This window comes from Pungitius pungitius, chromosome 11 (assembly GCF_949316345.1).
Source record: "Pungitius pungitius chromosome 11, fPunPun2.1, whole genome shotgun sequence".
In the NCBI taxonomy this organism is placed as follows: domain Eukaryota; kingdom Metazoa; phylum Chordata; class Actinopteri; order Perciformes; family Gasterosteidae; genus Pungitius; species Pungitius pungitius.
In genome coordinates, this window is record NC_084910.1 from 4,079,377 (window position 1) to 4,095,940 (window position 16,564).

Here is a 16,564-nt window from a genome sequence, read left to right on the forward strand (position 1 = left end):
ATCCGGAGCTACGGGAAACCCACTGACCAGTTACATGCTTTATAAAACACATGAAGTAATGCTACACAGCCAGTCCAATATGTGTTTCAAATATTCTTCCAAACGAGATTAACTCACAGGAAACACTGGACGAGAGGTTGAACAATGGTCAGATTAATGTTGAGTCAGAGAAGTTATTTCAAATGGCCTTCTCTAAAAATATTTTTTTGTGGTGAGACCAGTCTTTAATTAATATTTCACTCACAAAATGAACATTTGATATAAAGGCAAAGAAAATAATCCACAAGTCCAATTGAAAAATTCAATAAATAAATGTTGACACTCAATTTAACTTTTTTATTTAATTTGACACTAAGTTGTTGACAATATACAGACATTAATTAAAACATCTGCTTCTTCAATATGTGGCCCAATATGTATCACAAGTTACACATTGTTGTGATATTTTGTATCTTTGCATAACAAAAATCCTCTAATTTTGATCTCATAGAATGTGAATCACTGGAGTTAATCCCAGCCAATATCGGCTGAGACGGCGTTTAAATCAATCAACCGCAGGGCTGTAAAACCCGAGTCTCCTTTGGAGGTATTTAGCTTTTCAAGCGCAAAAGCAAAACTTTTAATGCTTTTGTCTTGACTTTCCACCCTAATAGTGACACCTAAAAAGAGGAGAACAAAAAGACTAGTATCTCTGTTATGCAGAAACAACTCCAGGATTCTGAGGATAGATGAACCATTAGGATCGGGTGACAGGAACTCAATCTGATGCCTCATTTCCTCTTGGAGACAAGACAAGCTTGGTGGCTTGACCTCCCCCAAAAGGATCTTTCTTTCTTTCTACTGTCTCACTTAATCCGAAAATAATATCAAACACATTAGCAAAGGCAAAGGACTGGAAAACCCAATTTGAAATTCATACTGTGGCGCACGTAGACTTGATCACTCCTTATGTGGGATGTCACCTCAACGGGAAAAGTAAGCAGCAGCGCAAATCTGTGGCTTACAGTTGGATATTCTTTCCCTCTTACCCTCAAATCTGCTGTGCACATGAATAAGGACAGCGAGCCAAAACTCTCTAGCCATGAACAAGTCATTACTAAGGCTGAATATGGAGAAGACCTTTATTCAGACAGATCTTTTCATGATAACCGAAAAGGCTAATGAGCTGCACAGCGTCAACAGAAGATCCTGGGCAAAAAACTTTTTAATTTGACGCTTCTATTGTCCTTCAAGGGTAGAAAGACAGAGTGTCTGAAACTCTTTATGGCTCCTGGGTGACTGAGTCGTTCGGTGTGTTCAAAACAGCAGCACGTAATGTGGAGTAGCTCCTTCTGCTCAGCGGCCTTGAAACGAATGGGTTATTTGGGGCCTACTTCATTTGCACTTGGGGAGAAAGGGCCGAAAAGAAACGAGAACCCCTTGGCGGTTCAGCGCTGGATGTATTTAATTAGCCAATTCACTCTATGCCTTTCCACCTTAGCGGCCACAATACGTCTCTGTATTCCTTAAAGTAATTGTCCTTTGCCGCATCAGAATTTAGCAGGTTTAGGCATGTATTTAGGAGCGGGGGGGGAAAAAATGGTGCCCCCGTCGCTACTAAAACAGACATGGAGGTACAAATGATGCTGCATTGCTGGTCAGCTATAACCTATGGAGAATGGGTAGTGAGATGACTATGCGCAGAGTAGCGGTGACGCCAACGTAAGGTCCAGTTGTGATCTCTTTGCTTTACTGAACTGACCCAGCTCGGCACAAAGCTGGGCTTATTATCAAAGTCCAAATGGGCTCATGTTGATTCGCAGGAAAAGTCAAAGCTTTCAAATGTCACACATCCTTAAAAAGAAGAAGAAACGTGTACATGAATAAAAACAACATGATTTACATTTAAAGACTAACGCAATACAAAAATACATAATTGTTACTATATTGAGAAATTTCTCTGCTTTAGTTGAAATCTTTAAACAAGATAAAGTAAGGGGATCATCTAAATCAGGGAAGCCCAGACATACAAACAAAATGACGGACCACGAATGTGTGAAAAATGACTTAATCAATCCATCTGATGTTTTGGTGCCAATTTACATTTCACAGACTAAAACTGTGAAATGCATGATGGCGCTATCAGGAAAGTCAGTGGATCATCAAAGCCAATAGGATTCATCTTCTGGGAACCATGCATGTCTGAATAGAAATGCACGGCAGGGCACTCAATAGTGGTTTAAATACATTAGTCTTCGGTCAGTGTTGGACTGACCAGGTCGGCAGATTCCCACCACTATGTGTGAAACGTACTTTGACATAACGCAGGAGCTACTTGACCAGCCCATATCACGATGAACATTAGAAGGTGAAGAGTGTTTAACCATTACACTTTGACCAATGATTCTCGTTACCACGCATGTTACATAAATATCAGTCATCAGTCATTGGCACACAAATAAAGCCACAACGAGACAAAAATCACCGAGCTTCACAAGCTGCAATTACACTCAAGTGGAGGATGGACTGCTGCACCCTGGGGCTGAAGTGCCTCTATAATAAGCTTTCACCGAGAGCCACCTCAAGAACAATGTCCCACATATGAGCTGGAGTGCTCTCCAGCAGAGAAAAAAACAGGAAGAAGGGAATCTTACAAAAAAATACAACAGTTTAATCTGTTTGTTGAGAATGAAAAAGAGAAAATAAAGCTTAGAAATGGGAAAACATACAATGTACACATACGTGGTCTCCAACCAGTATGGTACATGCCAATATAAATCAACATTAGGATGTACCATCAAGAAACTTTTTATTCAATGAATAACAATAATGATTGTCCCGTGAATCTCATCCAGTTCTACATTTAGGGACTATATTTTAACATTTAAATGCGTTGCAGCAACTTGTTTCAACATGAATTGGTTTGCAGGTGACGACACCACCAAACATGTGGAGAGGCAACTAGAAGACACAACTTGTTTGGATTTTTTTTTTTTTTTTTTTTTTTTTTTTTTTTAAAGAAAGAAAAAAACTATTCCAGGCTTGCTTCGTTTTATTTCTGCAGCAGCCTCCTACTTACTAGACAGCTGTGCAGGATATGACCTCAACGTACACAAGCATACAGTATGTGTTCTCCAAGAGGAACGAGTGGAGTCTGGACCTCCCGGCATCGGCCTTTTGACCTCAGAGTCTGAGATACGCCACCTACGGATAACAGGGAAACATTTAGAAAACGTTTAATTACATGCATTTCTCTACTTGTGGCAAATAAAATGAAAACAGAATACACTTTAAAAAAAAAAGGTTAATCCTGTACAATGAGGATTTTCGTTCCTCCAAGCACAGATGCACTGGATCTCTAAGGTCTGCTGATCCGCAACAGAAACACATCATCTTCCATTACCGTCTTGAAACAACAAAAAACTCAGGTACTAGTGATTTAATTAACTTGAGAAAACACGCATGCAGACAAACAAAGCAGAGCAAAACGGATCAGCTCTGCCTTCCCCTCCCTTCCATTTTCTCGCACCATCTGCTACTCCTGGGTGTTTGCCTGCTGCAGACCATGGTCGCGCTCCACTGAGAGCTCTAAAATCGGGATGATGGATGAGGGCATTTGCCTCACTCAAGGCCCCGTCTTTCTCCATCCCCGTGCCAGTATCTGCTCACCACTCGGGCGCATCAATGGGAATTTGCAACTCGAGATGAACTCGAGGGTGAGAAAACAATAAGACAAAGTGTAACGAGGAACCAGAGCGACGGGAGCCTAGAAGGGGCGAGAGGGTCTGGGTAAGAAACGGAGGGCTGCCGAGGTTGCTGAGGTCGAGATGAGCGAGGCACAACACCCACAACTCCTGAAGTGTCCATTGTCCCCACATAGGGCTGCAATGGGTTAAAGGTGTCTTTTAATGATGTTGCGCTGGTTGGGTTAGGAGAACGGAAGGCCATGCTAGAAAAAGTTGGGCATTGTGTGGAAAAGAAACACAAAAAACAGACAGAGCTACACTCCCTTGTTTGGGATTTTGAGTCAAACTAATGAGTGTTCCACTTCCTTCTGCAGAGTGTAGTTCTTTTTTTAAAAATTTTAAGATCCTAACGGAGATCATAAGACACCACACAAAAAAGGTTTTCAGATTTTTCAAAGGGCACTGGGAAAATGACATGAAACTTGTAGCGTTGCCGTTAGCAAGTCTTCCCAGAACATATGCTTAAAACGTGTTACTCTTTGATCTCGTTGAAAGGGCCTCAGCACGACACCATTTGAAACTTCACTGCAAAGCTCTTGCAGCTCTTTAGTAGAAGGGCCTTTACAGAACAAGGGGAAATGTCGGGGTATTAAAAGGTTCTGAGACAATGGCATGAGAGTCTTTTGAGCAGACGCGTACTCTTTGAGGCCGTTGTGGCAGGGACTGTTGGCACAACACTTCCAAGCTGACAAGCAGCATGAAGAATGTTTCTTCAAAGAAACATGTTGCGGCAGATGCTACCACCCCGAACCGGGAAACCCTGCAGCTCGAGCAGAGACCAACAGGGGTGTAGTCACTGATATACATAATTACGGTCCTTGGGTGGAACGTCCTCCCCACCCTGAGGAGAGGATAGCTAACTATAAAATAGGGGATCTCCGTCCGACTGCATGCGGGTGTGATTTGGAGACAAAGTCCGAGTCAGGCATGAAGTCCGAAGCCGGCCTTTACATCCCAAACACACAAACATTACAATCAAACGCTCCTGCACAGCCTTGCAAGCAACACGTGGGCAAAGACATTGGCGCGTCCCAAACGGAGACACGTGGACTGATCAATGCCTTTCGAGTATTTAACCCTTTCTGTTACAGCTACGAATTAACCTGAGCAGCGAGTGCGTGAATTTACCGTCAAATTATTAGCAGTTTGTATCATGTCACGGCACACAACTAATGAGCAACATTGTTCTATTGTTAGTTAAGAGAGGCGTAATAATTATATTATTAAAATAATTATTTAAAAACATCCCCTCACATTCTTAACAGCAACTCCTGGCCAGAAAGGATGAATCCTGAAATAATGACATTTATGATTTCAGAATTTTGTAACATTTTCAGTCAAATGTTTGTATAATGGAATTGAAATGTAAAATCACTAATTACCAATTGGTGTCAAGATGGTCTTCAGTAACTCAAAATAACAAATAAGGTACCAATAAGATGACTGTATAATAATCCCCCTGCCCCCCCACCCCCAACCCAGGTTAGTCATAAATTAGTCACACCTCCAAGACATTTGCTGCCAGTCAATGACAACAATTTAACAAGGCAGCATACAACTTTAACGTTAGTTAAACAATACAAGTTTGCCATTTTTAGTTCAGCCTCGGTCTAATATACACGCCGTCTCTGTGGGAGTGAGGAGGAGATTAACGAGGTGTGGGGGGGGGGGGGAGGAGGTGTGTGTTCCCGAAGCTAAAGAGTGACACTGAGCTGGGGCCACTTTACACCCCATTACACCAGCGGGCCCAGGGAAGAGAGGGCGGGCCCCCAGACAACAGTAGACATTCCACATGCAGAATAATAACAGGCTGGGTTACAGTGCAGTGCTTTGATCCATTTGCAGGGCTGAAATTATCACACACACACACACACACACACACACACACACACACACACACACACACACACACACACACACACACACACACAGAGATACCAAACTAACAAACTCCAGTCTTAATAAACATACATTTCCGCCGATTGGAGGCCACTGGATTTGAACCTCACGGAAGGAAACTTAAATGACCCGAAAGTAGTGTCACTCTGTTTGTGCTGTAACAGTGGATGGAAGCAACGTCTAGTGTTTGAACTGAAACCTTCAATTCCCTAATAAGTGAATATCAATTATGGGACGTTATGGTTTGGTTATTAATCCATGTTGGCTTAGGCTGCTGCCCTTTTATTTATTTATTTATAACCGTGTCAACAGCATGCCATTAATGTGAGCCGGTCCCAGGGTGCTGGTGGAATCCATCTCCACAGCAGATATTTTGAAAGTGTGCAAGTGAGCTAGCATGCACAATAGCAGTAGCGGGACACTCATTATTAATGAACCTCAGAACTGTTTACACATTGTGCTAGATTGTCACCTCCTTGGCCTGCAGAATTTTAATGCACAGCAGGCATTTTGACTCATCATGGCATAGCATCGCTAATGATGATCCTAATGATGGCTCGTTGCCTTAAAGTGGACCAGTGAGCGCTGGAACTGGCTCATCTAAATTTAGTACTGGAGGCAATTAGTTACACCTGTGCTTACACAGCCATGACGTACTAAAACACCACGAAAGCATAGTCCATCAACACAGAGTTTGGTGATCTCACAAACCAGGAAGGGTCTTCATTTTCTCATAAAAGTCCGTGATTTTGAATTGCGGGGATCTAGCCATGCAGATATTATTCGCAGCAAGGAGGGTAAAATACTATCATATCGTAGAATTTCCTTTGAATGAGGCAGAAGTGATTGTGAGGAATAATGCCAGTCACCGATGTAAAGGGATAAAGGAGATTTCTCACCTAGGCCTTAAAAAAGTGCGACAGTAGGTCCCTGACCACCTCCGGTACTGTAGATGGCCCACATTACCTCCAGAGTGAGCATCTGCTATCAGGAAGGGCTCAAGTGTGTCGCTTTATCGCACTCCACTTTGCAGCTGTAGCCGCTTCCCGCCACCCAAACGTTGTGTCCTGTGTCCGGGTCGCTCCATCTACAGCCTTCAACATTTCAGCAGAGCCTAATTTCTGTAAAAACGGTTTCCTAATCCCCCCCCCCAATTCGTTTTATCCTTGATCCCCAATGTGTGAGACAAGTCACAGTTGGAAATTCTCAGGGCTCGCGCTGTGAGAGCAGAACTGGAGAAAGTGGAAAGCGGTGTGAGGCACAGTACGGTGATGGCATGACAGAATCCCACTGGGTGTGAAATAATTAGACTGGCATCCGGGTGTGATTGAGCCCTCCATTCCACTTATTTTAAAAAGGTGACGCACCGCTGAATTTCATATTGGAAGCTTGTCGGAGTAAACCCAAACCTTTTGGTATTATGGAACGATCACTGTCCAACTCAGTGCTGCTATTTTAAGCTTTCCATTCTTGTATTGCACAGATGTGCTAACCCTTGCAATAAGGGTGTCAGGTTTACTACTCTAATTTGGAGGTGAGGTTTGAAATGGGGATATGATTTACAAAATGGTCAATTAAAAAAAAAAAGAGCTTCTTGTTTCTGTCTGAAAACGTTAACGGCGGATTGGGTAAAGAATGGGTCCTAGATATAGACACTTGATGGATGAATACATACAAAGTCTTAAAGGCTGTGGCTTAAGCTGTCACGGCAAAAAGAAAGTAAGTTGGCAGCCTTACTAGGTGATGATCCATGAAGGAGATATGCAAATAAAGGATTACCACCGTTTTTCCACTACAAAGCTGATTAAACTTGTATTAACATTTGAAGTATTTATACGAAAGATGAGTGAAGGTGGCCATCAAAATGAAAAAAAAAACATTCCCTTTAATGTTTCATCCTCACACAGAATCATGTTCTCATGTTCTGTTCCACCAAGTCCTTACACAAAAATATATTCTTGCACAGGTTATTGTTTTGAGGCAAGAAGGTTTCTTCTTCTTCAATGAGTTACCCGAAGGCTTGCTGTCTAAACCGAACACCTCCCGTCTCTGCATTCAACAAAAGCAGCTTCACATGACGTCCAACAACACACTTATTTTTCTACGGCAAGCTAAGATTGTATTATTCCGACTCTCATACTTTTTAGCAGATGGAAAGCATGACAAAGTGGAGGTAGTCACTTGCTAAACTTCCTGAGCAGGAGGTGGAGGAGATTGGTGCTAATTACCCACCCCTGTGTTTAAAAGGGCCGGGAGAATGGAGTTGTCAGCGAAACCAACGCACCTCTCATTTTGCAGTCAAAGGCCTTTCCTTCGCAACTCAAGCTAAATATACACGTTTTGCACAACTACAGGTATAGAGAAGCTGGAAACAGGCTGACAAAAAGAAAAACCTTACACTTGACCCACATAATCCCTCTGCCGAAGCTGTGAACTGAAAAGCTCTGAATCGTGAAATGATGAAAGCACAAGTCAAGCACTACTGAATACCGGATAAACAGGGTGTGTAAGTATGTCAAATGAGTGCTTCCTGGCAGCTACAGGATAAGGATACAAATAAATCAAATCAAAACACTTTTATCTCATTTATCCCGAAAACAAAGCCTTTCACAAAAAAAATGCGTCGTGACACTAGCATGTCTTCATCGTCACTTTGGTACATAATGACCGTCTCACCTCATAGGACCTCATGCAGCACATGGACGCAGGAAGTGTGGAGTTGCTGTCATCAATCACTTGCAGCAGCTCCTCACACACACTCAGTGGCAGCACCACTGGATGTCCTATGGCATTGGCCTCCCAACTCGTTACAATGCTGAAAACACACACACACACACACACACACACACACACACACACACACACACACACACACACACACACACACACACACACACACACACACACACACACACACACACACACACACACACACACACACACACACACACACACACACACACACACACACACAGTAGAGAAGGAGTCATTTATAACGTCCGCACAGCATTACACAACCGAGACAAAGCCAGGAATTGCATTGATGCCTTGATGCTTTAATCAAGCTATAAACCATAAACTGAACTTGATAAGGGAGACACATAAAAGTGGATGGATGATGAGTGTGTGTGTGTGTGTGTGTGTGTGTGTGTGTGTGTGTGTGTGTGAGAGAGAGACAGAAGAGGACTGAAAGGAGAGTTTGTGGTGGTAATAAAGTATATTTAGCCATCCGTGAGCAGTATTATTCACACCGGGGAAACACGACTGCTGTGTTTACATGCACAGGAAAATTGTTAATAGGGTTTGTTGACACGGCAAAGCAAATTCATTCTTTGCGCATGGAAATGTAATTAATGTTATCCAGTGAGGTTTGATTGCACAGAATGAAGTCTACAAAAAAAAGGAGTCGCCAATAAAACTTGCATTAGACTCAATTTCCGTATCCATGAGGCCTCATTCACATTGCACCCGACCGTGATGGTGCCTGCAACTTCCACTCAACTCATAATCGAGTCAACGCCATTAGTGACAAGCCTAATCCACTTTAGGAGCCTGCTCGCCGATTCTCCAGCCAATTATTGGTAGTTTTAACAACACACACGGCAACATTGGGCTGCAGCCGACTGTATCCCGGACAAGTGGGGCATCATCTAGGGAATTCAGCTCCCCAGGCATAACATTTCATTTGAAAATGTCAGAGATGAGTGATGAATGGTAAATGATGCAAAACGGAAACTGAAGTGTGAGTAACACAGGCGTTTAGCTCTGCAAGACTTGAGAGAAACATCAAGGATAGGTGGCAGTAGCTCAGATGTGAAGCACTTTGAAGAACGGTGCTGAATTCGACATTTAGACGACATCTATGATTGAGGGAAAGTCTCTGTCGACCTCAACGTGGCGGCGGAGCGGTTGGCTAGCAACTACTGGTGTTAAAAGCACTACAGTGCAAACATGGTAAATCACGGTTTTTCACCATTTTATTGATGCTCTAAATCATTTATCGTTCACATTTTAGCAAAATAAAAGACATTTTGACTGGTAAAGTTGGCCAGGCAGGTAGATTGATATCAGCGTGTTGCAGGTATACTGCTGTCGGCGTTTGTGTGCTCAATGACAAAAAGTAATTTAGAAAGAAAGCAGTTCACATCAGCAAAATGTTGAGCTCTGCACGCATCTGTTTTTCTGTCTAAACTTCAGGCACAATCATTGGATTCATTCATTTTCGAGCCTAAGCTGAAATCCACTCTGCAGTTTGACATAATTCACAAACAAGGGAAAAGTTCTTCCTCCCCGTGATGTGTTAACGAAAACAGCTGTTCCCCAGTCAAAATGTGCTGTCGTGCCTGGTTTCCCGAGGAGGACTTCTCTCTTGGCAGCGAGTGTGCACCTTTGGCGGAGCGGTTTCCTATGCATCACTCAGCTCCTACAGTCCATCACATCATTTGCGATGCACTCTCACTGCATACAGTAAGACAAGCCTGTCTCCTTTCATGCGAGTCTCACCACTAATTACCCTTTCTCCGCTCGTGGGCTTGTCAAAACAGTCGAAACAACAAAACGTCTCCGTTCTGCCTTCACCCGATGCAGGGTGGTGGTGGTGGAGGAGGAGGAGGAGGAGGAGGAGGAGGAGGGAAAAAGAAGCATAGTGCTGATTTAGTTGAAAATAATTGGGGTGGAAGGCTCTTCGGGTGGGGTGCTGCTGTACCGAGGATGAACGCGGCACATCCACCTACACCCCTGTTAATGCATCGCGGCGAGGAACAACGAGCCTCGCTCTGTCAAAGCAGCCCCCGCCGCGTGGGGGGCCGCGGCACACGCCAGCGCGGCTCCGGCAGATGACGACGCGGACGCAATAAACACTGTTGACTGCAATCTCGTTTGCGGAAATAAAAACAAAAAACCACGGGGACAATTATGAGCGAGCAGGGACCCTCGGAGGAAAGGGTTTCAAGGCCGAAGTCAACAAAGTATTCTTTTATCCCCCCTCGCAGTGAGCCCAGACAGGTGCTGATTGAGAGGGTGCGCGCTGGAAAGATGAAAGGATAAGATTAGGAAGCGGGGGGGGGGGATTGAAGAGGGAGGGGGAGGGGGGGGGGGGATGCGCTCGATCTGCTTACTCTCTCTGCTGGGCGCCTGCTTCGGAGGGGGAGGCGTAGAGGATCTTCAGGGCTCGGGCGGCTCCGGGAGGATCCGGGCAGCCGAGAGAGCTCTCGGGAACCGACGCCGTGACCGAGTCGCCGTTCAGTAGCCAGACCTGGGAGGGGCAGACAGTGTCACACGGGCCCGAGGTGACATGACGCCACCCGGGTCCTTTGGCTTGGAACCGTCTCACCCAGCTCAAATTTACCTGGCAAACGTCTATGCTCCTGCAGTGGGAAGGTGAACCAGCGCGCACGCTGAACAAAGTCGGAGTACGGTCGTGACCCTCTTACACAGAGACACACCGACATGCTGAGGGCAAAAAGCCTGCCTTCTATATGATGGAAGGTACAACGTGGGCCTCTGAGCACCTCTGATGCAGGTTACTTTTATTTATTTTTTATTTTACATTCATTATAGAATTCAAAAGGATTTTAAATGTAACGTAAATTCTTAAAGGATACCATTTTGTGTAATACAGAAACATATTTTAGGCAAATGGTGAGCAAACAAACATCACCTGCCAACTGCCAGTTAACCTTGCAGTTAAAGACACATTATTATTAGATCATAAACGCAATGGCACACACTTTTACCCTCAAACTTCCTGTAAATGATGTGCAGTGGCGTGTCAACGTTGCTCTACAAAAGAGCCACTTGTTGCTGATTTTAAAGACGCTGAAAGCCTGGCAGTATGCTAAAAAAAAAAAAAAAATCCCTTTCAATCAGCTTTTTGTATTGCTGTAACAACCTGACATTTCCCCCTGTCCCATTAATCACCAACCTGAGGAGTCTATTTTTACTCTTGACTACGCCACGTTGTTCTTACCAATAAGAAGGCTTTTCCATCAGGAGTTTGGATGGAGAAGTGGAAGGTGCTCAGTGAGGTGGACAGCCCCAACAGCCTGGCTGCGACAGTCTGCTCCAGGAAGAGCGATCTGTACACAAGCGCTCATGCTCATTCCTTCATGCATTTCTGCCCTTTATAGAGCATATCGACGTCTAGGTCAAGCACTCACATTAAAACAGGATGGGAGTATCGATCACTTTTGGCCCGGATGACACCGTGTTATTCTTTAGGCGCAGCTTTTCAAGATAAACTTATGGAAAAAATATTGTTTTATGGCCACGAGTGAGCACTGTACTAATTATGAAAATAGAACTGCAAGACAAATAATACATTATGTTCAAATACGGAATCTTTAAAAAAAGGGACGTTCCCAAAAGACTGAAAAAAAAAGCCAAACCGTGTGCTTAATCTATAAAGTATGCAGCCGCTGGGAATATTTAAAACGTTTTAGTCTGAAGCCTGAATTGAAAAAGCCCCCCTTTTCATCTATACCCCAGAAAAGAATGTGCTTCAAACAGCGAATCGTCACCACTGGCAGTTTGGATGAAAACCTGCCTGTTAAGTGAAGCTTCCGGCTGTCTGTCTCCCACAGCGGGCTCCACCACCACCTGTGTGATGTACAGTTTCAGTGTCTCTGCAAGGCACAAGAGGGAAAAACCCTTGTGAGCATAAGAAAAATGAAGATCATCATTATAATCCACGGAGCGATTCTTACCCGGTGCAACAGCCTCTCCCAGCACCAACGAACAGCTCTTGCAGGAGATGAGTGCCAGTCGGCGGCAGGGCTTCTGCACCAGACACCGGTAAGAAAAAATGAAAATACATCACAGCGCGCACACAGGCCCTTATCTTTAGCCACGATTGGAGTTAGAAGAGGAGGAGAGCGTGTCTCATGTATGAAAAAAGAAATCGTGAATCTCTAAATGACCATTTAGGGCCCCGCCCCTTCACTCCTGGTAGAGAGGATGGTTTGTGTGGCGTAAACCAACCATAGAGATAGATCCGCTCGTTTTGCTCACCTTGGAATCCGGACTGTCCTTGGAGCCGACCAGGCTCACCTCCTCGGTGAGGGTCTCTGCACAGCCGCCATCTTTGGCTAGCAGGAGGAAGGTGTCGCCCAGCAAACAGTCCTCTGCCCGGGGCAGAAGCTTCCTGTTGGCGAACGGATCAGGGTGGCAGCACCAGTCGTCCACGATGGCGTTCCAGTTGCAGTTGGGAAGAGGAAGGACGCGCTTAAACTCTCTGAGGAGACACAAAAAAAAGCCAATCCCATTGATCCCATGACCACATTGCTTCACTTAGCACGGTTGGATGAACCTCGTCGCGTTGTAGGAGCAACATTAGCATTCCATTGAAGTCCAGTTTCCCCACATGAGTTTAGTTTGAAATATGAACCCACTGTTTTGGTCTCAGAGGAAACTTCGGCACCTAAGCTGCTAAATGCTCCTCTGTGTTCACCAGTTAGTCGCTGACCATGGTTGGTGCTGTGCGAGTAACTTGCAAAAGGTTTCATTAATCTCTTTTATTTTGTCCAAAACATCTGACAAGATTGAGGAGAGCCATGAGAGAACATGTTGAGCTCTGGAACCAAAACATTGAGCTGAAACGGTGGAACTGTGGATGCTCGTCTGCAGAGCGTCACTTATGACCATTTCCCACTATGTAGGTTATTTGACCCATTGGCCATATAAAACCCTGATTGGAGCAACTTTAGTAAAACATTTAGTTCATTCATTGTACATTGTGGTGGTTGCAGTCAATGGTGCCATTAACTCCTCTGATCAGCCATATCATGGAATACATTGAGGCATAATGAGGCAAAATGTTGCTTTTAAACTGCAAGCAATTCTCTTGGCATTATTACTTCCCACAGATCTTGCAGAAAGCAACAACATATTTTTGGAGGAACTTTTATTAGGTTATTGCTGAGAAACATTGCCAGAGGCCGAGGGTCTCTTTAATACAGCGACTGCAATTTTCAGCATGTCACATTGCTGACCGGAGAAAGATGCAAGCCAGGGGTTTTAACAACAACACCACTGTCCGCTTGAACACCCTCAAGGTGAGAAACAATTGTTTTTTTAATGGCAGACCTTTACGTCACACAGACTGTGTTACTCTAAACTAGTCAAGTCGACGACTGTGGCTCCATTCATCAATTTTTCTATCCCAGACCATCCCTTCAACTGCCGGATCACACAGTCCATAAACACCTGCTCCTCATCCTCCTGCCGAGGAGGATGAACATAAAACCCCCCAATACCAACAGTGCTTGTGCGTCTTCGCCTCACCTGTCCTCCAGCAGCCTGGTCATGCAGCCCTGGCAGTGGAAGCAATAAGTCTCTTTGGCCCGGAGTGTCTCCATCGCGCTGTCAGACGTCTCTGTGGAAACAAATAAATGAGTTGCATGTGGTGAAAGGATGGTAACCTTGTACCGCAGAACACAGAGTCAATAAAAACACTGGTTGGAGGAGGTGGCTTGGACAGGAAGCGGGCTATCAGTGGGATATTGATTGGATATGTCTATGACTGTCCTTTGTTAGAACTTCTTGCCCAGGGAGTGCCAGGAAAAATTGCCAAAAGATGTCAGTTTGTGGATATTATGCAATTACTCGGGGGGACGCATTTGATGTTATGAGAGGAAAAGGGGCGTATTCTCATGACTCAGATGATCAGTTGCTAGCAGGCCATTGGAAATCCAAATGTACATCTTCACAGTCTCTCAAATGGCGATGAGACTCACTCCAATTATGTCAGAAAAAAAGCGAGCTCTAAATAGCTCCCAAAAAGACTTTGTTCTCGCCTTGGCGCTGACTGGTTGAGCGAAGCAGAGGGGGGTGGCACGTGCCTGGGTGCGTTTCCCCCACAGTCGCCCTGGACGTTACCTTCGTCTGGGCTTCGCGTGACGCCGATGCGCAGTCGGAAATGCAGCTCCTCCTCGCAGAAGTCTCCCGCCGGTGTCGGCGTGCAGGAGCCCTGCTCGAAGGTGACTCCTGCTGGCAGAGTCAGGCTCAGCTCGCCTTTGGGAGTCTTGATGTGGAGCGATGACTCCCCGCCCGTCACCACCACATCGGCGGGACTGGTGGCCACGTTTTTCCTGGAGGGCAGAGGCGAGCAGACGCTTTGAGGCCGCGGGTTTAAGAGGAACATAAGAGGCAGACGTGTGCTTTTCTTCCAAAGCACATGGAGGCCCGTATCATAAGAAGGTGCTTCTTGGTCTCCCATCACGTGAATGTCATGGAATTGTTTGTGTGCGACAATAAAAATAAAAAAATACACTTTTGTAGCCCAAAATGAGATGATAAGCTAAACATTTTCTCATAGCTTCATAGTTGATGTCAGACTCGAGCAAGGAGAAAAAAATTTTGGCTTGAAGGATGGAAACACCTGTAGCGTAAGACTCCAAAGTTAATATGAGCCACTGGTATTAACCCTGATACACTTTTTTTCTGTGCCTTTTATAAGTCAGCATTGGATGCCGACCTTGCCCAAGGCAATTACCCACAAGTCATTGCGATGTGACATAAAATAGATAACCAGTGGAAATATAAAAAGGTAAACAGAGGACAGCACGGACACACACGGAAACATACAAACACGCGCACACACGGGTTATTATGTTTGGTGAGCCAAAAATATATTTCCAATTATATAATGATTGTTTTTTTTTCCTGATTCAAGTAATCTGATGTTATAATATGAGCACAACAGTCCAATGAGATTTGCAAGGTTGTCTGCGAATGTCTTTAGCCTCATCTAGTGAGAGTAAAGGTGTACTACACCACATTCAGCACGCACAGGGGGTTGTTATTAGAAAAATAGTGTAATATGTAGTCAGTCCGTTGAATATATGAAAGAAATCATCACAGATGAAGCAGTATGACGTTTACAAGGTGCCTTGCAAACACTCATACAAACACTGCAACTAATGCATAACGAAACAATCAAATCATCTACATAAGAGGGAATATCACAAGTACTTCATTACTAAGGTCCTGCACTCAATATAGAGTATACATGTATAGTGCTGTAGTACTGTAGAGAAGTAATCATTATGTAGAAAAGTTCCTGCCAGTGGTAACTTATATCAAAAGGTCATTGTCATATATGGAGGTGTATTTTTATATTTTAGTTCGTCCCGGTGTAAACGAAATGTAATGACTAACGTTAAATATACTAATCTATTAGTGTGATCATTGTGATTTACCAAATATTGCTTCTAACTTCTGCAGATTGTCCAACACGGGTGGCAAGAATCAGGGCCAACAGCAGTTCAGAGGTCTGAACGTGCCACTGAAACAACAGGCTCACATTTGACACGACAACAATAGTGAACTAACGACAATAGTAAAGGCGCAGCATCCATTCACATTCATTCGGCTACATTAGCTAATGCGCTTAGCTAGCCTGGCGTTAGCCTGCCAGAAAATGACATACCGCTAACTAACGGTTACGGTTTAGCTCGCTAGCTTTCTATTGAAAATAATCAACTCACCCGACAATAAGCAGTCCACTCTGCAGTCTTTTTCTCAGCTCTAAGAAGACTCCAACTCCATGTGTTTTGGTTGGCCCCTCCAGTTCTGCCATTTAACGTTAGGCAAGGAATTATAAAATATATATTTTTAAAATCACGCACTAATCAAATCTGAGTTTGGCTGAGAAACTCGGCGACACTACATCCAAAATAAGGTAAATATAAAGTTACATGTATTTGCTTCAGCACGCTCGTGAAATCCAGCGGCTACTGACGTTACTTGTCTGCAGCGTGACGTCTGAGCAAGTCGCCAACATTAAGCACACCATAAGTAAAAGAAGAGCATCCGGTCCCACATTTCAAAACAAAATGCTTACCAGACTATTTGTTTCTATAAGTACTGACAGCCATCTAGCATTTTGATTATACAATTTTTATTTTTATATATTGAACGTGATAGCAATAATAAGTGCATAT

At 44.2% G+C, this 16,564-nt stretch overlaps 1 protein-coding gene across 2 annotated transcripts; it reads right to left on the reverse strand.

Annotated features, from left to right (window-relative positions):
* Positions 1 to 322: 322 nt before the first annotated feature.
* On the reverse strand, positions 323 to 16,396 carry ube3d (ubiquitin protein ligase E3D). 2 transcript variants are annotated; one of them, XR_005114435.2, is made up of 11 exons: positions 16,109 to 16,396; positions 14,499 to 14,710; positions 13,905 to 13,995; positions 12,633 to 12,855; positions 12,329 to 12,401; positions 12,169 to 12,247; positions 11,593 to 11,701; positions 10,742 to 10,878; positions 8,301 to 8,439; positions 3,059 to 3,183; positions 323 to 1,833 (listed from the first exon to the last, which is right to left on the reverse strand). XR_005114435.2 is itself a non-coding variant. In XM_037454167.2 (10 exons), the coding sequence occupies exons 1-10, from the start codon at positions 16,198 to 16,200 to the stop codon at positions 3,163 to 3,165; spliced, it is 1,176 nt and encodes a 391-aa protein (XP_037310064.2). In that variant the 5' UTR covers positions 16,201 to 16,396; the 3' UTR covers positions 323 to 3,162. The 2 variants fall into 2 exon arrangements, 1 of the variants encoding a protein (XP_037310064.2); XM_037454167.2 differs by having other exon boundaries at positions 323 to 3,183.
* Positions 16,397 to 16,564: the final 168 nt, after the last annotated feature.